General features: G+C 40.1%; 1 protein-coding gene across 1 annotated transcript; it reads left to right on the forward strand.

Moving 5' to 3' along the window:
* Positions 1–1,620: 1,620 nt before the first annotated feature.
* Positions 1,621–6,046, forward strand: LOC104585885 (protein TEEBE-like). Its single transcript, XM_010242906.2, has 3 exons — positions 1,621–1,848; positions 2,445–2,942; positions 5,367–6,046. The coding sequence occupies exons 1-3, from the start codon at positions 1,767–1,769 to the stop codon at positions 5,885–5,887; spliced, it is 1,101 nt and encodes a 366-aa protein (XP_010241208.1). The 5' UTR covers positions 1,621–1,766; the 3' UTR covers positions 5,888–6,046.
* The last annotated feature ends 12,165 nt before the right edge of the window (positions 6,047–18,211 follow it).

Genomic DNA, 18,211 nt, shown 5'->3' on the forward strand with positions numbered 1-18,211 from the left:
ACGGTCCAATACACACCGATATGAAGGTGTATCTATGTTTAGTTTGACAAAATTGTACATTGAGTACTTTTGGATTGTTTTTCATCTTTAATACAAGTTAAAAATAGTATTATGAAAAATGAAATAAATAATTTAAGATTTAATTTTTTCAAAAATAAAAAATAAAAAATAAAAACTAAAAATTATAAAAATAATATATTTCATCTACCTTAAATGATGTATATATTTTATTTTACACATAATTATATGTTAACAATGACAGCATAGTTATTATTTGAAAAAATAGTTATTATATAAAAATACTAAATACATAAATTTTCCCAACAAAATTAATGGAAAACAGAAAATTATAATTATAAAAAATGAAACAAATAATTTAAGATTTAATAAAAACTGAAAATTAAATATATTTATTTTATCTATCTTAAATGATTTATTTGTTTTATTTTACAATTATGTGTAAAATAGTTGAAAATTATAGTTGTTATTTAAATAAAATACTAAATTAAGAAATATTCTCAAAAATTAATAAAAATTGAAAATTATAATTATAAATTTGAAAGAATGATAAATATTGTATAATGTTTGAATGTTCTAGGGTCCGGGTATTGTTTATTGTAATATTTCTCTTCATATAACCTATTAAAGTATGCATTTCTCATGTCTTTATATCTTATTTATAGATAATTCAGCTTTTGGTTTAGTATTGTTAATGTATTTATATGATTTATATGCATTTTACTAACATATCCAAGCATTTATATATCTTTCATTCGTATCTATATGTTTCCAAAGTATATTCATACGATTTATCCAATAAGATACCCGATACCTATCACCATGTCTAAGAGGAAAGGGAAAAGAAATAACTGTGATCATGTGAAAGCAATTAATTTGTCTCGAAATGGTGAGCTTTAAATTATTTGCTTTCTCGAAATATTCAAATGAAGCTAATATTATTCCTAAGATAAATAAACGAAAAAGGGGTGGTGGAAGCACTTAATTAATTGGAGAAAGAGTTGAACAAAGTCCTGAGAATGATCAAATTGAAGTGATCCTCAGCCTCAGCCTCAGCTCAGGTGTACCCAGACGTAATTGCATTGTCCTTCTCATATCCTAAACCGCAACTGGTGAAAGCATACCGCATTACTTAATTACCCTCTTGAGTCTTCTTTTTGAATTGTTTAAACCTTGCATCTTCTCATCTCATCCCATTGGTGAGGACCTCTGATCAGTGGCTCCACCTTTCCATCAGTTAATCCTGACCCTCAAAATTTTTGGTCCACCTTGGGCTTATTAAAGAGACTCGGACCTTGATTGTGATCTTCATTGGTCCATTAGATGATGCATGTGTAAGTGTAACTTAATTGATCAATCCAAAGTCTGAGAGGTCTGATTTGTTGCAACAGGGTGATGATAATGCGCACAGAGATAAAGCATGTGCTCAAGTAGATCCTGGCTCAGTATATACACGGCAACCAATGAGGTTTCATTGAACCAGTTTTACCGAAGAAGGTGGTGGTGGTGGTAGTGGCGGTGGACGGTGGTGGGCCTCCAACAAATATATATATTCCAAGGCTTGGTCCCCATGATCTGAAGACAAACAGACACATCTCTCGGCCACTTCAGTCTCTTTAACGAGTTTTCCGTTTTCTATTTTTTCAATAACTCCATTTCTCCTCCACTCCCCAGCTTTTATTATAAATATCCATTCAAGATCCCTCCTGTGGCATCTTAGTCTCTCTCTCTCTCTCTTCTGCAGAAGAATGGCTGTGTTACTCTTTTCTGCTTGCTTTGTCCTGCTCTCCCTCGTCAGCAGCTCAGTTTTTGCTGCTGCATATCTAGATGGTAACTAATGACCACCCACTCTTTTATTTTGTTTCTTGTTTCATGGATTGCTATCTATTTTATTTTAGATATATAGATGTTTTCTGCTTTTGTATACAGTATGTCATTGGTTGGATTTGTCTGAATTAGTGATTTGGGTACTTGTGTGCATGATGGGTGTGGTCTGTTTTGTTTCATCTACTGGATTTTTGGGTGCTGCAGTGCAGTCTGCTTTCATGAGTTGGCTTTTGTTTTTTTTTTTTTTTTTTTCACAACCTTTGGTGCTCTGATCCAGTAAGTTGCTGATGAGTTTGCCTGTCTGTGGGTCTGTGTTTTGCTGTCTATTTTGTTTTAGATATATTCATGCAGTCTGCCTTCATGAGTTGGCCATTTGTGTTGTTTCTTCACAACTTCTGGTGCTCTAATTATCAACTGTTTCTAATATAAATATGTACAGTGCAAAGCCTTATATTTTTTATATCTAAATCTGTATTTGTACTGTAAAGATACAAATATGTAGAGTGCAAAATTGTTTTGTATTCATACCGTTTCCGAACTGTTTCTAAATTTCAGTGTGTGGTTTGTTCACTGACATCATCATCTCTTTCACTGCACAGAGCTTCTCCCAAATGGAAACTTTGAAGAGGGGCCCAATCCATCCAATCTGAAGAAAACAGTCATCATAGGGAAGTACTCCCTCCCCAAATGGGAAATCGATGGCCTGGTGGAGTACATATCAGGTGGGCCCCAGCCAGGTGGCTTCTTCTATGCCGTCCCTCGTGGGGTCCATGCAGCAAGGCTTGGCAACGAGGCCTCCATCTCTCAATCTATAGCCGTTAAACCAGGATCATTCTACGCCCTCACGTTTGGTACCACCCGAACTTGTGCTCAAGATGAGGTGTTAAGGGTCTCAGTCCCTCCTTTCTCAGGGGACCTCCCCATCCAGACACTCTACAGTAGCAATGGAGGTGACACTTATGCTTGGGCATTCAAGGCCACCTCCAATGTTGCCAAGATAACATTTCACAACCTGGGGATCCAGGAGGACCCCGCATGTGGGCCCCTCTTGGATGCAGTTGCAATCAAGGAGATTATCTCTCCCCTGCCCACTGGAGGTAAATTTCTAAGCCATTCTTTTCAATTTAGGCCCCGTTTAGTTTTGCAGGAATAGGAGTATAGAATTAGAATCGGAATGAATGATTCTAATTTCAACTGTTTGATTGAGTGGAATTGGAATTCTATTCTCATTTTCACTGGAATGTCATTCAAGGAATGGCCATTCCTTGCTTCTCCTTTTAGAATGAAATTCTATTTTTGTTGAATTTAATTCACGTTGTCATTCCTATTTGAACTAAACAGATTATGGGACTAATTCATTCTGTAACCCAAACCAACCCTTAATTTGTTTTTGATTCAAATAAAATATGTCCCCTGCCGTAGAGATTTGTCTGCAAGATGCATGTGATATGTACAAAGTAATATAGTTGACCAACATGCGCAAGTGCAACAGTAGCTTGTGCGACACAGAATCAGAGACATTATATAGAGTAACTTGGTTATCACATGATACTTATAAAACCATGGGCTCTATGATCCAAATCCATCTACTTAAAGATCTAGATTAAACACAAAAATAGAAATCTGGGGATCCGAAATCAGTATAACAGTTGTTGATTTTCTAATATTTTTATTTGACATTATATAATATAATATAATATGATTTAAAAAATAATTAAAGATTATTTTAAAAATTATTGTTAAGTATTGAAAATGACATGATAACAGCTATTATAGCAATTAATTAATATTTATGTGATTTGGCATTTTAAGGACCCTGATTTATAGCAAAGTTGTTTTTCAACTTCTCTAAAATCCAGGATTTCTTATACATGAAAATTTAGTATGGAGTCCAAATTGTTTTTGGCCCAACACACTTGTGAATGTGTCAGTAATAGGTCCTTTTAGGGTCCAAATTGGTTATGGTTTTCTATATGGCTGGAAACAGATTGGATTCAACCCAATTCAAATTAGAATCTGATCTGCTTATGTTGGGTTTGGATATCCATTTAACCATGATCGGCTTAGATCATATTGGATTTAAAAATGTAATCCGTTTGTTAATTGATTCAAATCAAAATATTGCTCGATTCGATCCACTAGGAACTAATATATTGACTATTAGGCCCTTATAAAAATATTGACTATTAGATCTAAGTTCAAATACACCCCTATTTAAATTCAATTTGGTCTATTTACAGAAATAACAATTGGACTAGTATTGACTAGGGCTATTCATAAGAATGCTTAACCCGACCAAATTGATCAACTCGGACCGACCCAATTTGAGTCGGCCGGGTTTTCATCAGTACCGGTAGGTTTCGGGTTGGGAAAATATATAAACCGATATATCGGGTCGGTTTCGGTTTTCTTGTGTGAAAACCGAAACCAACCCGACCCTAACCGAACTAGTCTTCTACTAGTTCGGTAGTTCCTAGTTTGCGTAGTTTCCTACTTAACTATAACTAGTCTTCTACTAGAACTAGAAGGCCCATTAGGCAATTACAATTAGAATTCAATTAGGTGTTCTTTTGTACAGGAGCAAAACCGAAACCGACCCAACCTGACTCAAACCGACCAGGTCGATTTGGCCTATCAGTGGGTCGGTTTCGGTTTCCACCTCAGGTAACTCGACTAGGTCGGGTTGGTTGGGAAAACCCCAATAAACCGACCCAACCCGACCCGTGAACACCCCTAGTATTGACTCAATTTTTTGAGAGTGAATTTTAGATTAAAATCATAGCTTTAAACAGCTAATATTTGTTGAAGTCTTGAGGAAACCACCAATATAAGGTGAGGGTTTGGGCTGATGCAAATGAGATTATTCGATCAACATTTATCAACACAAATGAGAGTATTAAAATGAGAGTTCAGATCTGCCATATCATCTCATTACATGATAGAAATAAACTTACTATTTAAGGAAGCTCCCTACTAGCTTGATCCCATTAGGAAACACTGTCTTTAATATTATTACGAGTTGAGTGGCACCAGAATTTGCACATGCAAGACAAATGAATAGAGTGTAGAGAGAGAGAATGCAAATTTCAAATTATTATTATTATTATTATTATTTAGGCAAACTTCTTGTAAATGACCCCAACAAGAAAAAGTATATTCTTCATCTTGTAAATGATAATACCAGAACTGATGATATCATCATGGGAAGATGTTCTCAATACAGGGCAGGAATGTGCTGTGGGGCGTTGTGGGGCGGCCCCTTATAGGGCCGAGGTGTGATCTCATGATAAGAAGGCTACACAAGATCTCTAATCATGAAAAGATAAAAATGGAACTACATTGTCTTTTTCAGGAAAATACTTTTTGATTTTTAAGTAGGAATTTGCCCCTTCGTATATTAAAGCAAGCCCATGACCCAGATAATACTCATTTCCTAGTCACTAGTCAAGTTGGCCAACTGAAGAAGCTTGTTCTAATTAATTATTCACTTTTTCTTCTTTTCTTTTCTTTTTATTTGGCAGGTAACTTGGTGAAGAATGGTGATTTTGAAAATGGGCCTCACCTGTTCAAGAACTTCTCAACCGGGGTCCTCATCCCTCCCAAACAACAAGATCTCATATCCCCACTCCCTGGTTGGATCATAGAATCCCTCAAAGCAGTAAAGTACATAGACTCAAAGCATTTCTCTGTCCCATCAGGATTTGCTGCAATTGAATTGGTTGCAGGGAGAGAGAGCGCCATTGCCCAAGTGCTAAGAACAGTCCCTGGCAAACTCTATGAGCTCACATTCACAGTTGGGGACGCCAAGAATGGCTGCTATGGATCGATGATGGTCGAAGCTTTTGCAGCTAACGAGACCCTGAAAGTTCCATTCCAGTCTCATGCAAGTAGTAGGTTCAAGACTGCAAGTCTGAAGTTCAAAGCACTTGAGCCCAGAACAAGGATAACATTTTACAGTGGGTTTTATCATACAAAGCTTCATGACTATGGCACCCTTTGTGGCCCTGTCTTGGATCATGTTAGAGTTTTCCCTGTTTCGTAGGTGGTGTTTGGTAGTTGGTACCATTCCAATGGCATTTCATGTCAAAATGCATGAAATTTATTTGATTGGTTCTTATTCTGATTAGGTGTTGAACAAGTGTTTTGAACAGTATTGTGTTTAGTATTGGTATTGCCACCTAAAACGTTTACACCTATTAAATGTTTATATTCAATGTGACACCACTCTATTGCTCTATGCTTCTAATGGCTCTAGAAGCCTAGAACCAAAAATAGAACCTTTGTTTTGGATGTAGGGTTATGTGAATTTCATTGTGTACATCTATTTATCTTTGCTAATATGTCATGCACCAAAAGACATGCCATGTAAGATGCCAACTGAGCTTATGTGGTTTTGTGGGAGTTTCGTGAGAGGCGTTTTGATATACGGGTGCTATGCCATTATCACACTAGCATTTATTTCATCATATTAATTTGTATACATCGATATTGGTAAAAGTTGGTCTTGATTTATGTGTGTGTTAATTGTTGTGGGAAGTTTCATTTTAATGCTTCTCCTAACGTTTAAGCGTTTATTAACTGTTTTGCTGATGTGGTGCCTAATAGTGCCTAATTGTCTCAATAAACGGTTTATCAACTACTTTTCTCGGTTTTAATGTCAAATCAAATATAAACGTTTATTTAATAAATGCCCACAAATAGAAGAAACATCAACTCACTCATGATTCCATCGCCATCAATAGAAGGTATCCATTTATCCTCCCAAATAGAAGTGTCATTGTCTTTATTAATGAGCCAACGTACGGGTGCCATGCAAAAATACATCTTTGCCAGGTAGGATACTCTTCCAACCCCAACTTCGCCTTGTTGGAATGTTATTTATGAGGAAATTTCCATTCTTAACATATTTGGCTTTGATCATTTGAACCCACAAAGGGCGGTTTCGTTGGTTTCTAGCCTCCAAGCAAGCTTGGCCAATAAAGCAATGTTAAAACCAGTATGGATTGGATCTTCAAACACCCAATGCCCCCACTTAACTTGTTTCTAGAAACCTAGTCCCCCGCCAATCAATTTACTTTGTTCCTTTCATTTTCATTCCTACCCCATCAAAATTGTCTTCGCATTTCACTATTTCAGTCATCTCTTATTGTTGTGATCACATTTAATGAGGACTTCCTTACCAACTTGGGAAAGAAATTTCTCATACAAAGAACTAGTCTTGCAAGAAACCATATCTATAAAGGAAGTGAACATTTTGGGTTTCCATTTCACAAGCTTAATGGGTAATCCAAGATATTTTGTAGGGTGATGCATTTTTTTAGGTTTTAAGGCTCTTTAACAGAATTCTCTTGGACGTAAATTAGTCTGTGTTTGGAAATAATGCAAATAGAGTGTAAATCCCGGTTTAGGGTAAATTTGTATTCTAGTTCACTTTTTTGCCCGTATTTAGCAACATTACATTTATGCATTGACAAATGACCACTAGGATCATATGGGTCTAAGCCGGTGGTCGTGGCGGTCTTTAATCCGCCCCCTAAACCTCTGCTGGCTTAGGTTAAGACCACTGGCTTAGACATAAAAGACTGCCGCCCTTGGAGGCTGGTCCGATGCGGTTCAATCGTCCCTAAAGCGGCAGTATATCAGAACCGTCGGCTCAGCGTTAATAAAGGCGGTGGTCCTGACCGCCGGCTTAGATCTTAGACCGCCACCTTAGGTCAGGCTTCTTCCTTTTTCAGTGGTGGTCTGGACCGCCGCCTTTGTTTTTTTTAATTATTTTCATGAATTTGATTTCAGCATTTTTTTGGGTACCTGTTTAATACAAATATTGTGGCAGATAATACATAAAAATCAATTTAAATAAAAAATGCAAATAAAAATATAACTTTTAGTTAAATATTAATTATTACAATATCCAAAACAAATTGCTTAAATACAATATCCAATTGACATATACAAAAATACAAGGCATTTAAAAAAGCCTTCTTGAATAATGTAACACTTCTTCCAATGCAAATCCACTTGACATAATGGTTTAACCTGCAAATCATAACATATAAATTGTTAGATGATGTAAAGTAAATGAGATATCAAATATAATTCATAATGAAATCACTAAAGGAATGAATTAATCATTTATAGCAGCTTAAACATTTCCCTACATGCCATATTAAGGTCTGAAATCCCTATAAATTGCCATTTAGCAAGTCCAGACACCCAAGGTACTTCTTTCCCTTCAATTCATCCACCCAATTGCCACCTATAAATTCCCTTCCATTCATCCACCCAATTGCCACCTATAAATTCCCTTCCATTCATCCACCCAATTGCCATCTATTAAAATCCCCATCCACCTCCAACTTTCTGAGATTCAAAGAGACAAGCATTTGCTCTACTTAGATTAAGCTCACCTCTCCACAGTGGTTTCTAACTGCTCCCCATTTACAGGAACTAAAGTAGTTCATCTTTTTGGAAGTCTTATTCTCAGTGAATTCTTGCTTCAACACCTCCATTAATTCAAATTTTACCATAGCTGTAAATAGCAATGCATAGACTATATGTAAAAACTAAATATATGAGATGCAGGGTATATTACATAAACGAATTAACCATAGCTATGAGTTGCTTAGTCAAAGAGAAATGTCATGGAGGAGAGAGATAAAAAGTTCGACTTAGATGAATACATTGGACCAAATAATTTTATCTTATTTCTAAATTTTATGAATGAATATGCAAGGAGTTCCATTATATTCCTAATGCAAGGAAGGAAATCTATTTTAATTGAATCTGAAGATTGTGAGATATGACATACCTGTAGTATCAAGGACCTATCATATTCTACACAAAGGTCTTTCTCCTTGTTGCTGAACAAGGGAAAAATTTTTAGTGTCTAAACATGATGTCACTCATGGTACTCTTTGATCATTAAAATTCAGAAGAATTAAAATCTAAATATGAATAGAGTTCAGCACTTCAACTTACAAGTATTGTGTTGATTTAATGACTACTGAGAGAGACTGAGTGCAGCTTCTTGTGCTCCTTTTTTTGGTGGAGCAAAAAACCAAAGCAGATTTTCCTCTTGAGTATTGTATAAGAATGCCTTTATACCAATTCTCAGCATCAGATTATTTCCACATATTTTAAGATGAAAGTAGGAGAGTGTAAAAATAGGTAAAAGAGGGGCGATTAGTTCTACGTTACAGTCAGATATGTGATCACTACTTACCAAAAATGAAGTTTTGAAGACGCTGAACAATGAACCTAGGGATCATCCAACCAAATTTTCAATTTTCCATCTATGACTATGAATCTATTTGGTACTTGAAAGTAGAAATCAAAGATTTATTTTTGATAAATGAAAATAGGGTTTAAGAGGATCCAAAACATTGAATATAGAAAGAAAAACAAACCAACCTAAGGTAACCAAATACCTTTTCAAAATGGAAAGTCATTCTTTGCAAGAGCATAACCAGCAAGTTTAATTTACTTAGTAAATTAGACACAACATATGTCAATAAATAGAGCAAACCTAAGATGCTTGTATAGTACTGTCAATAAGAACTTCAAGAGGGAAGAAATAAAAAAAAGAAAGAAAATTAAAGGTAATTCCTTTTTAATTTTATCCTCGTGATCATTCATTTAAATTTAAATTAGAGATGTGATAAATAGTTTTCAAAAGGCAACAAGGTTCAGTCGTTCAGGATCATTCATTTGAAACCATCTAGTAACTATTCTATGTTTTCAAAAGGCCACTAGAATTTCCTATTAGTGGTAGCACTCAAGGAGAAACATATGAAACTCTCCATGTCAAAGGCCATCCATGTATATTTGCTATGGGTGGCTCTGCTGCTGTAAGGGATTCTTCTGGAAAGCTTCTTCCAGCCACTGCATAGGTAATCTCTATCTTCCCTTAATTTTCTGAATAAGTTAGACATCTTATGTCTTTAGAGAATATCTTTCTACTAAGCTTTTATACAACTACTACAGTATATTATTTGCGCTAAGTTACTTCTCTGTGCTTTCTTTTAGCACTCATGCATTACTTTCTCTGCTACTTCTTCACCTGTCACATAAGAAAATTGAATTCTCTCTTCTCTATTACTTCCTCTGTTTCTCTATCCACCATTGTCTGGCCTTCACAGGCTTGAAGATATTTCAAAATCATTGAGATGATAACCATAATAAATCCTACAATAAAGAGATAAAACCCATATCATAAAGTCCCTAGAAGTCTTCAAAGAGCAGACAAAGAGTTGAGTTAATATCTGAAACTGGTAATACCTAAAATTGCAATATAAATAATTAGGAGAGCAATGAAGGAGAGCACATTATAATATATGATATAGTAATAAATATAAGCAGCAAGGCATTCGAGAATTGGCTTGACCCACACGAGAATTAACACTTGATACACGTCTAGCATCAAGGCCAATTAGGCTGCAAACTGCACTAGCATTTGGCATGTTTGAATGGAAAGCTTCTGTACTACAAATAAATGAGAATGCTACTAGATTCCTGGTTTAAAATAGTATAATTAAAACAGGAAAGAAAACTGAGTAGAGAACCTAACTACGAATGCAGGTAATACGAACAGCTAAGAACATACCCAAGATACCAGAACATCTTCTCCGGGAAGCCTTTTCATGTCAACTGGAACTCTGCCTATGAGAAACTCCATAACTGTATACATGGCAAACATGTAAACAAAACAACCAAAAACAACATAAGAAAATGAAGTTAGCTGACACAGCAAGTGCTCAGGGGGATTTGGATTCCTTTTACCTTTTTTATTACATACAAGCATGAAAACAAATCTCAAGGCTCAGTTTGGAAAAATACAAATACAAATATGTACAATGCAAATACATATAAAATAATACAAATTATAAGGTTTTGTACTCTACAAATTTGTATTTGTACTCCTTCCAAACTAAGCCCAAAGAGAATAAAGCAAATGTAATTGAAGTTCAATCACTTAGAATTCTATCTGGACAAGAACCATCAGCAATTGCAAATGAATCTAACCTGGTTTTGGTTACAGGTACAATAATTAAGTCTAGCTAGAAGCCTAATCCTGTCTTTCATGGTCCCAGGTGACACCAAAGCTGCAAAGTCTTCTATAATAATCCACTTAGAAGAACTACTGGAAATGAGTCCAGACCTCATTGATGGAAAATTGCTCATCTAATGATATTGATCATTGCAGGGGAGGTACTTGCTGCATTATATAAAACTAAAACAATTCATAAAGCTATAACATAGTAATAACATAAGACATTATACATATGATGCAAATCATTAACAATCAGTTCGGTCAATGACAGAGTTAGTCTTAGGCATTGACTGCTTTTGTGATCATTTACAGTCAAAAGGCTTAAGCTGGACCAAGGCAGCATATGGTGGGCTATTTATTTCTTTCCTTTCTTCTTGAGGTCTGTTCCACTATTATCTCCACATTTAATCTTTAATAGAATAGAATTTTCATTGTTATCAATCAACCAAAATAAATAGATAAATAAATAATTGTTAACCAAATTTTAAAGTAATACCATCCCTCATCCAGTAGACCAGTGTGGCTGCAAGTTGAGAGAACGGACACAAATGCAATGTGACCCAGGGTAAGGCCAGAGTATTGCATTTTTGTGAACAGAGCTACCGCATCCCAGCCTTGTCCATGCATGCCATAAGCTGAAATCATACTAGTCCAAGACACAACATCACTTCCCTTGCATCTTGTAAACACCCACATTTAGCATACATGTCAACTAATGTGTTCTCTAGGAAAAGATTTGGAGTGGTCTCTTCCTAACAACATAATCATGAATCCTTGTCCCTAGCCCTAGAGCATAGAGATCCCCACATGCGGGAAGAACACTAGCAATAGTAACTGCATCAGGTTCCATTCCACTTCTTTCCATCTATGAAAAGAGCTCCACAGCTTCTGTAAGCATAGAATTGTTCATATAAATAGATATCATCACATAAAGTAAGAAACAATTTCAAAAAAACAAAAAAAGTAACAAGCTTGTCTAGAATCTAGATGCAACTGATACCTACTTCCATAAAATGCAATAGCCCATTGCCACAACCCTTAGAAGCATTTTTTTCCTGAATTCATTTTATTCAAGTTGACACTCAAACTACCAATATGAAGGAATAAAAAATAAATGAATTTGTTTTTGTTCAAACTGAAATTTGAATGCTGGACTTATGTGATGGAATTGTGATATGAATAAACATAGAACACATATCATCACTGAGGTTCATCTTAACATTTACATATTTTAAGTGAGAACAAACTTTTAATCCGTACTTAGCATTGATTGTCACACTCTGCTAACTAACATCTTAGTGATCTATGATGCGAAACAAAATACAAAGTGATGGTGCGCGATCTAGATACTCCTAACTGGAAAACAATCTGAACTCTAGTTGCGCAGCGAGCTGGACCAAGATGCAAAATAGTAGATCAGAGAACCCGGGGTGGCTAACCCGGCGAGGTCGCTCCGATGCTTAAGTCAATACTATAATGTGGATGCAAACTGAATACTTGAATGCTTGAATGCTAGTGAGTAAATAATCACGCGTACCTTTGCCTTGGGGTTTCATGTCCTTATATAATGGAGTAGTCGTGGGCCTTACGAAAGAGCTTCGGGATCTCCGAGTTGTGCGGATAAGATCTGTTCTATTTTTGAAGGAGAGCAATGTGTTGATAAGGTTTATCACTTACCTCCGGTTCAGGTGGAGCGAGGATGAGTCTTGTTGTGATCCCAAGAAATTCAGGGTCCGTTGGAGAGGCCTTTGGAGTTGATTATGTGGCATTTCGGCTCTTTAGCTCTGAACTGGTACTTCGGTTCTTTAGTCCCGAACTGGTTGGGTGTCGAGGTGTCTCTACGCCGAGGTGGTTTTTGGAACGAGGTGGCTGAATATCCGAGCTCCAAATGTTGCGAGCTAGGTTCGTTTGGCTGAGTTGTCACCCCTCGAGCAGATCGCGTCTACGTGTCCCCTTCTTACTAGGTCGTGCCAAATCACCATTCATCAATTGCCCCCACTCCTCGTGCCAGGGGTCCTGACCCGGTACTAGGAGTTCATGACGAGTCCAGGTGGATTCGGCGCGAAGTCTAGGCGACTTGGAGTGCGAACCACTGGTCGGACCTGTTCAATCATCTGGCTCAACTACGAAATGACCTAGATCGCATCTCGGTCATGCGCGGACGTCACATTGTTTATAAATTCCGTGGACGCCAAAGGGCTCGCTCAATCGATTTCGTCCTCGGGTAGCATGCAACTGGTTTTCATGGGAGTCATCGAATCACACAGATCCCAACCATTGATTGACGGATGTGGTGGACTATAAATAGGGGGCCAGAGGGCCCATTACCCTCGCCATAAATCGTGTAACTGAGCTCTCCTGAGATCGTGTCGGAGTCCTTCAGCTCCCCATTCTTTCCCTTATGTTCGAGGTTGTTATCGTCTTCTTTGGTGAGTTCGCTTTCTTTCACTAGTTGTTCCCTTTTCCTTTTCCAATTCAATATGTCTAGTGCAAGCATAGATAGGTTACTTAGTGACTCTAGCGAGCCTGGAGGTGCCAAGGTGCGGTCCTCAACTCCCGTCAGTGTGGCCAACTCTTCGCTAGAGAGCTCCTCTTTAAACCTTTTAGGAGAAATGCCTTTACCTGACATCAGGCCATCTCGGCTTGAGGAACCTGAACCTCAGGTAGAGCAGCCGACCTCCGAAGAGGAAGTCTCGTCTTCTACTCGAGGTCAGGATCCGGACAACTTTGGCCCTTCCACGATGACCTTGGACAGGTTGTTGTCCTTGATAGCTCATTACCGTCTCCTCGACACTCTTGTTTTTAGCATTCCTTTGGGTCAATACCCTTGGGTTCACAATCATTATGAACTCGCAGTTTTTGAGGAGCAGCTCGTAGCTAGGCTGCGCTTCCCGCTCCACCCCTCCCTTGTAGAAATCATTAAGTTCTTTAACGTCACTATTGACCAGCTACATCCGAACTCTATCCGTACCATTGTTTGGTACGATCTCACTTTTCCACGAGTATAACCGACCTCTTACCTTAGACATCTTTATCTCGACTTGTTCCATTAAGAAGAACTCTTCTAGCCTGCATGGGGACACTCGGCAGAGCTACTATATCTCACCTCACCCCGGGTTCAAGGTCTTGTTCGATAACTCGAACAAGGTATCGGCCTGGAAGAGGAGGTACCTCTTTGTTCGGAACCCTGAAGGATGGCCATTCCCGACTCACTGGTGAGTGGCCATTAAGGACCCTTGGGTGAGGATGGATGCAGAGACTAGGGCGGTCATCCACTCTTAGAGGGACATCGGCCTTGAGATGGAAGATTAACTGGCCGAGGAGAAGCTTGTACGAGTTGGGCTGAGTCCTCCTGGTAGGCCTCCACCTCGGCACACACATTACTTCTCCTTTTTCCTTTTCGCACTTACTTCAGTTTGCAGCTAACTTTTATTCTTCTCTCTTGTAGAAGCTATGACGGGTGTTGATGCCACTAACCTTTTGAGGAGTGTTCAGAAGGGAAAGAAGAGAAAGGCCTCGAAGAGGTCCCATCGAGAGGAGGCCACCTCTTTGGTTCCTGCCGATCCCGAGGTCGTAGCGCCAGAGCCACCCTCTACTGATCTCCCAGGGAAGGAGGTTCACCCCCAGCCTCTGGTTGTTGACTTGGATGAGGATTAGGATGAGGGGACCCCACCTCGCGAGCCTGAAGGTACTTTGGTGCCTAATCCTCAGCCCCCCTCAACAAAGGAGAGCATAATGACTCCAAGGCTTGGGCTCCTTGAGAGCAAAGATGTCGTGTTTCCTACAGAGGTCGCGGAGTGGGTTGACATGCCAACAAGTCAACTCGGAGGGAGGGCAGCCTCCTACTGTATGGTGGTAAGTAACCTACCCCTTCATTTACTTTGTTATTCTTCTGTCAATGACACTTATGCTTGCTTTCTATTTTTTAGGTGAACTCTGCCATCCACTCACTCGTTTACCAATCTGAGATCCGCTTGAAGCAAGCTTGGGAGGTCGAAGAGAACGCTCGAAAGATTTACCGCGAGCTGGATTTAGCTCGGGGTGAAGTTGTTAGAGCCAAGAATGGAGTTCAGAGCCAGGAGGAGCTGATCCTAGTGCTGACGGAGGAGAAGAAGAAGCTCAAGGGGGGAAAGGAAGCTCTCCTCCGGGAGAATGAAAACCTTGAGGTGATGATCAAGGAGCGCACCAAAATCTTCGACACTACCATTCAGGAGGCGAGGATTCAAGAAAGAGATCGCGCCATCAAGGAGTTCAAGGAGCCCTCTAAGTTTCACGACCTCTAGGTCGAGTATGGCTCTAGTTCGTACCGATCAGGCTTCAAGTTCTGCAAGTGATTGATACGGTAGAAGTTCCCCGAGCTCAATTTCGGATCTATCTCCATGTCCATTGTTACTCCTGAGATGGCAAAGGAGGTTGACGAGGAACCTGACTCCTCTGAGGGAGAAAGCGATGACGAACTTCTTGAGGCGAGACCGTTAGGGAAGGTAGGTCGAGATGACGTGGAGGACCACATGGAGACCGACCTACCTGCTGGAGGGGATTCTGGCAGATCTAATGTTTAAACATGCCTCTTTTCTTGGACACCCCCAATATAGTGTATGTCCCGGGCCACCGAGCCCGGTTATAGTAAGCATGTACTCGGAACCTTTATGTTAATGAAATATAATGATTCAAAAAATCTTGTGCAAAATTTTTCTAAGTGTTGGTTATCCCGAAGTGCCAGACTAACGAGTTGGACTCCAGGTGGGATTAACCTTACTTTTTCTAAGTGTTGGTTATCCCGAAGTGCCAGACCAACGAGTTGGACTCCAGGTGGGATTAACCTTATGTTGTTGTATGCCGAGGTGGATAGACACTGTAGAGTATGCACCTGACCTATCTATGCATGGGCTACTTAGAGGCAATTGGTTATCTCGAAGTACCAGACTAGTGAGCTAGACTCCAGGTATGAACAATCCTTGTGTTTGTTATACGTTGAGGTGGATAGACACTATAGGGTATATACCCGACCTGTCTATGCATGGGCTACATACTTTCCCAAGCCGAGGAGGCGATTGGGGATCATTGCGCCTATGCCGAGGAGGCGATTAGGACTTATCTTCCTATGCCGAAGAGGTGACTAGGACTTGTCTATCTATGCCGAAGAGGCAATTAGGACTTGTCTGCCTATGCCGAAGAGGCGACTAGGACTTATTGTAGTGCCGAGGTCTTTTGTCAGCTCGGCGCCATAGCCCTTAGGCTTCTATGAGTGACTCACAGTCCTCTCTCTCGTCGATCATCTTTTTTGACTAGTTCGATGGTCACATAGACTTAGAGAAATTTTGCCTTGGATTCACGGGCTCATAAGTAGTATCTTCTTAGGTTATCGATATTCCATGTTCGAGGTACTTGCTTCCCTTCCAATGTCTCGAGTTCATATGTGCCTTCCCCGAATACCCACTTTACACGGTACGGACCTTCCCAATTCCGTCCGAGCTTACCTACGCCGGGCTCAGGTACCATAACTTTCCGAAGAACCAGGTCACCGACACGGAACTGTCACTTTTTGACCCGGGTGTTATAGCACCGAGCTACTCTCTGCTAGTAGGGTGCGATCCAAATGTAGGCCAGGTCTAGCACCTCCTCTACCAGGTCCAGGTTGGTACGGAGCTCGTCATCGTTTGTTTCCTCATCATAAGCCTCCAATCGTAATGTGGGTACCTCGATCTCTACCGGGATCACCACCTCTGTGCTATACGTGAGGTTGTTGGGGGTCTCACCCGTCGCAGTCTTGATAGTAGTTCGGTATGCCCAAAGGACACTAGGCAGTTTGTCTACCCACAATCCCTTCGCTCGAGTCCGAGAAGTATCGCCCTGTTAATTACTTCTGCTTGTCCATTCGCTTGGGGGTGTGCCACCGAGGTAAAGTTTTGCTGAATTCCCATCTCGGCACACCATTTTTGAAACTTAACATCTTTGAACTGCTTTCCATTTCGGATATCAACACCCGAGGTAGTCTAAAGCGGCATACTATGCTTTTTTAGAAAAGTTTTGTATGTTACGGGCTATGATCGTTACCAAGGGTTCAGCTTCCACCCACTTCGTAAAATAATCTACTGTTGCAACCAAGAACCTCATCTGCCCTGTTGCTGGTGGGAAAGGACCAAGGATGTCGATTCCCCACTGCGCAAAGGGCCACGGGCTGGTGAGGTATTTCAAATCCGCAGCAGGTTGTTGGTGGATGTTGGCATGCCTCTTAACACTTGTCACACTTTTTGACGAGCTCGAATGCATCTGCCTTCATTGTGGGCCAATAATAGCCTTGCCTTAACACTTTCTGTGCTAGGGCTCTGCCCCCTAAGTGTCCACCGCACAAGCCTTCATGGGTGTCATGAAGTACATGCTCAGCTTTTGAGGGTCGCAAACGGCGCAGGTAAGGGAGCGTGAAGGATCTTCTATACAGCTGTCCATCTATGAGGACGTACTTGGATGACTGGCGCTCTATCCTCTGAGCCGCATTGCGTTCTGCAAGTAGGGTCCCGTGGAGCAAATAATCTGAGTGGATCGATCCAGCTCGGTTCTACTTGTGACATGGGAGCGACCTCTTCTGCCCCCTCGAGAATCTTGGACCGAGGTAAGTCTTCTATGTACACAGTTCGCATAGTGTTGCTGCTTGTGCTAGCTAGGCGTGACAAGGCATCGGCCTCTGTGTTCTTGGACCTTGGAATTTGCTTGATAAAGCAGGAGGTGAAGCTACATAAGATCTATCTGACTTTGGCCAAGTAAGCTGCCATAATTGGGTCACGGGCTTCGTACTCACTAGTGACTTGGTTGACCACTAGTTGTGAGTCGCTACATACGATGAGGTGCTTTGCTTTCATTTCCCTTGCTAAGGTTAGCCCGACGATCAGTGCTTCATATTCTGCCTCGTTGTTCGATGCCTCGAATATGAACCGAAGAGCATACTCCAGCTTCACCTCACTTGGTTCGTACAGTATCAGTCCTACACCACTTCCCTGCTGATTGGACGAGCCGTCAACGTGGAGGATCTATGGCTCTTCATCCCAAGTCGGTTCCACTCTGACTGGGGCTGGCGCCGCACTGGTTGATGCTTCTATCGTGTGAGCGAGCTCGGTCAACTCGGGGGTCACTGCGCCGAAAGTGCACTCTATTACAAAGTCTACCAAGACCTGGGCTTTGATTGCTGGTCGTGGCTCATACCGGATATCGTATTTGCTCAGCTTGATGGACCACTTCGTTAATCTTCCAGACACCTCGGGCTTGAGCAAAATCTGCCTCAGGGGTTTGTTGGTGAGAACAACGATAGTTTGGGCCTGG

This window comes from Nelumbo nucifera, chromosome 2 (genome assembly GCF_055504915.1).
Source record: "Nelumbo nucifera cultivar China Antique chromosome 2, China Antique-T2T, whole genome shotgun sequence".
NCBI lineage: Eukaryota > Viridiplantae > Streptophyta > Magnoliopsida > Proteales > Nelumbonaceae > Nelumbo > Nelumbo nucifera.

Excerpts from the sequence above, each read along its gene's own strand:
- LOC104585885 (XM_010242906.2), top strand. The coding sequence starts at position 1,767 with ATGGCTGTGTTACTCTTTTCTGCTTGCTTTGTCCTGCTCTCCCTCGTC. Across the intron at positions 1,849-2,444 it reads TGCTGCTGCATATCTAGATG|AGCTTCTCCCAAATGGAAAC; the intron begins GTAACTAATGAC and ends TTCACTGCACAG. Across the intron at positions 2,943-5,366 it reads CTCTCCCCTGCCCACTGGAG|GTAACTTGGTGAAGAATGGT; the intron begins GTAAATTTCTAA and ends TTTATTTGGCAG.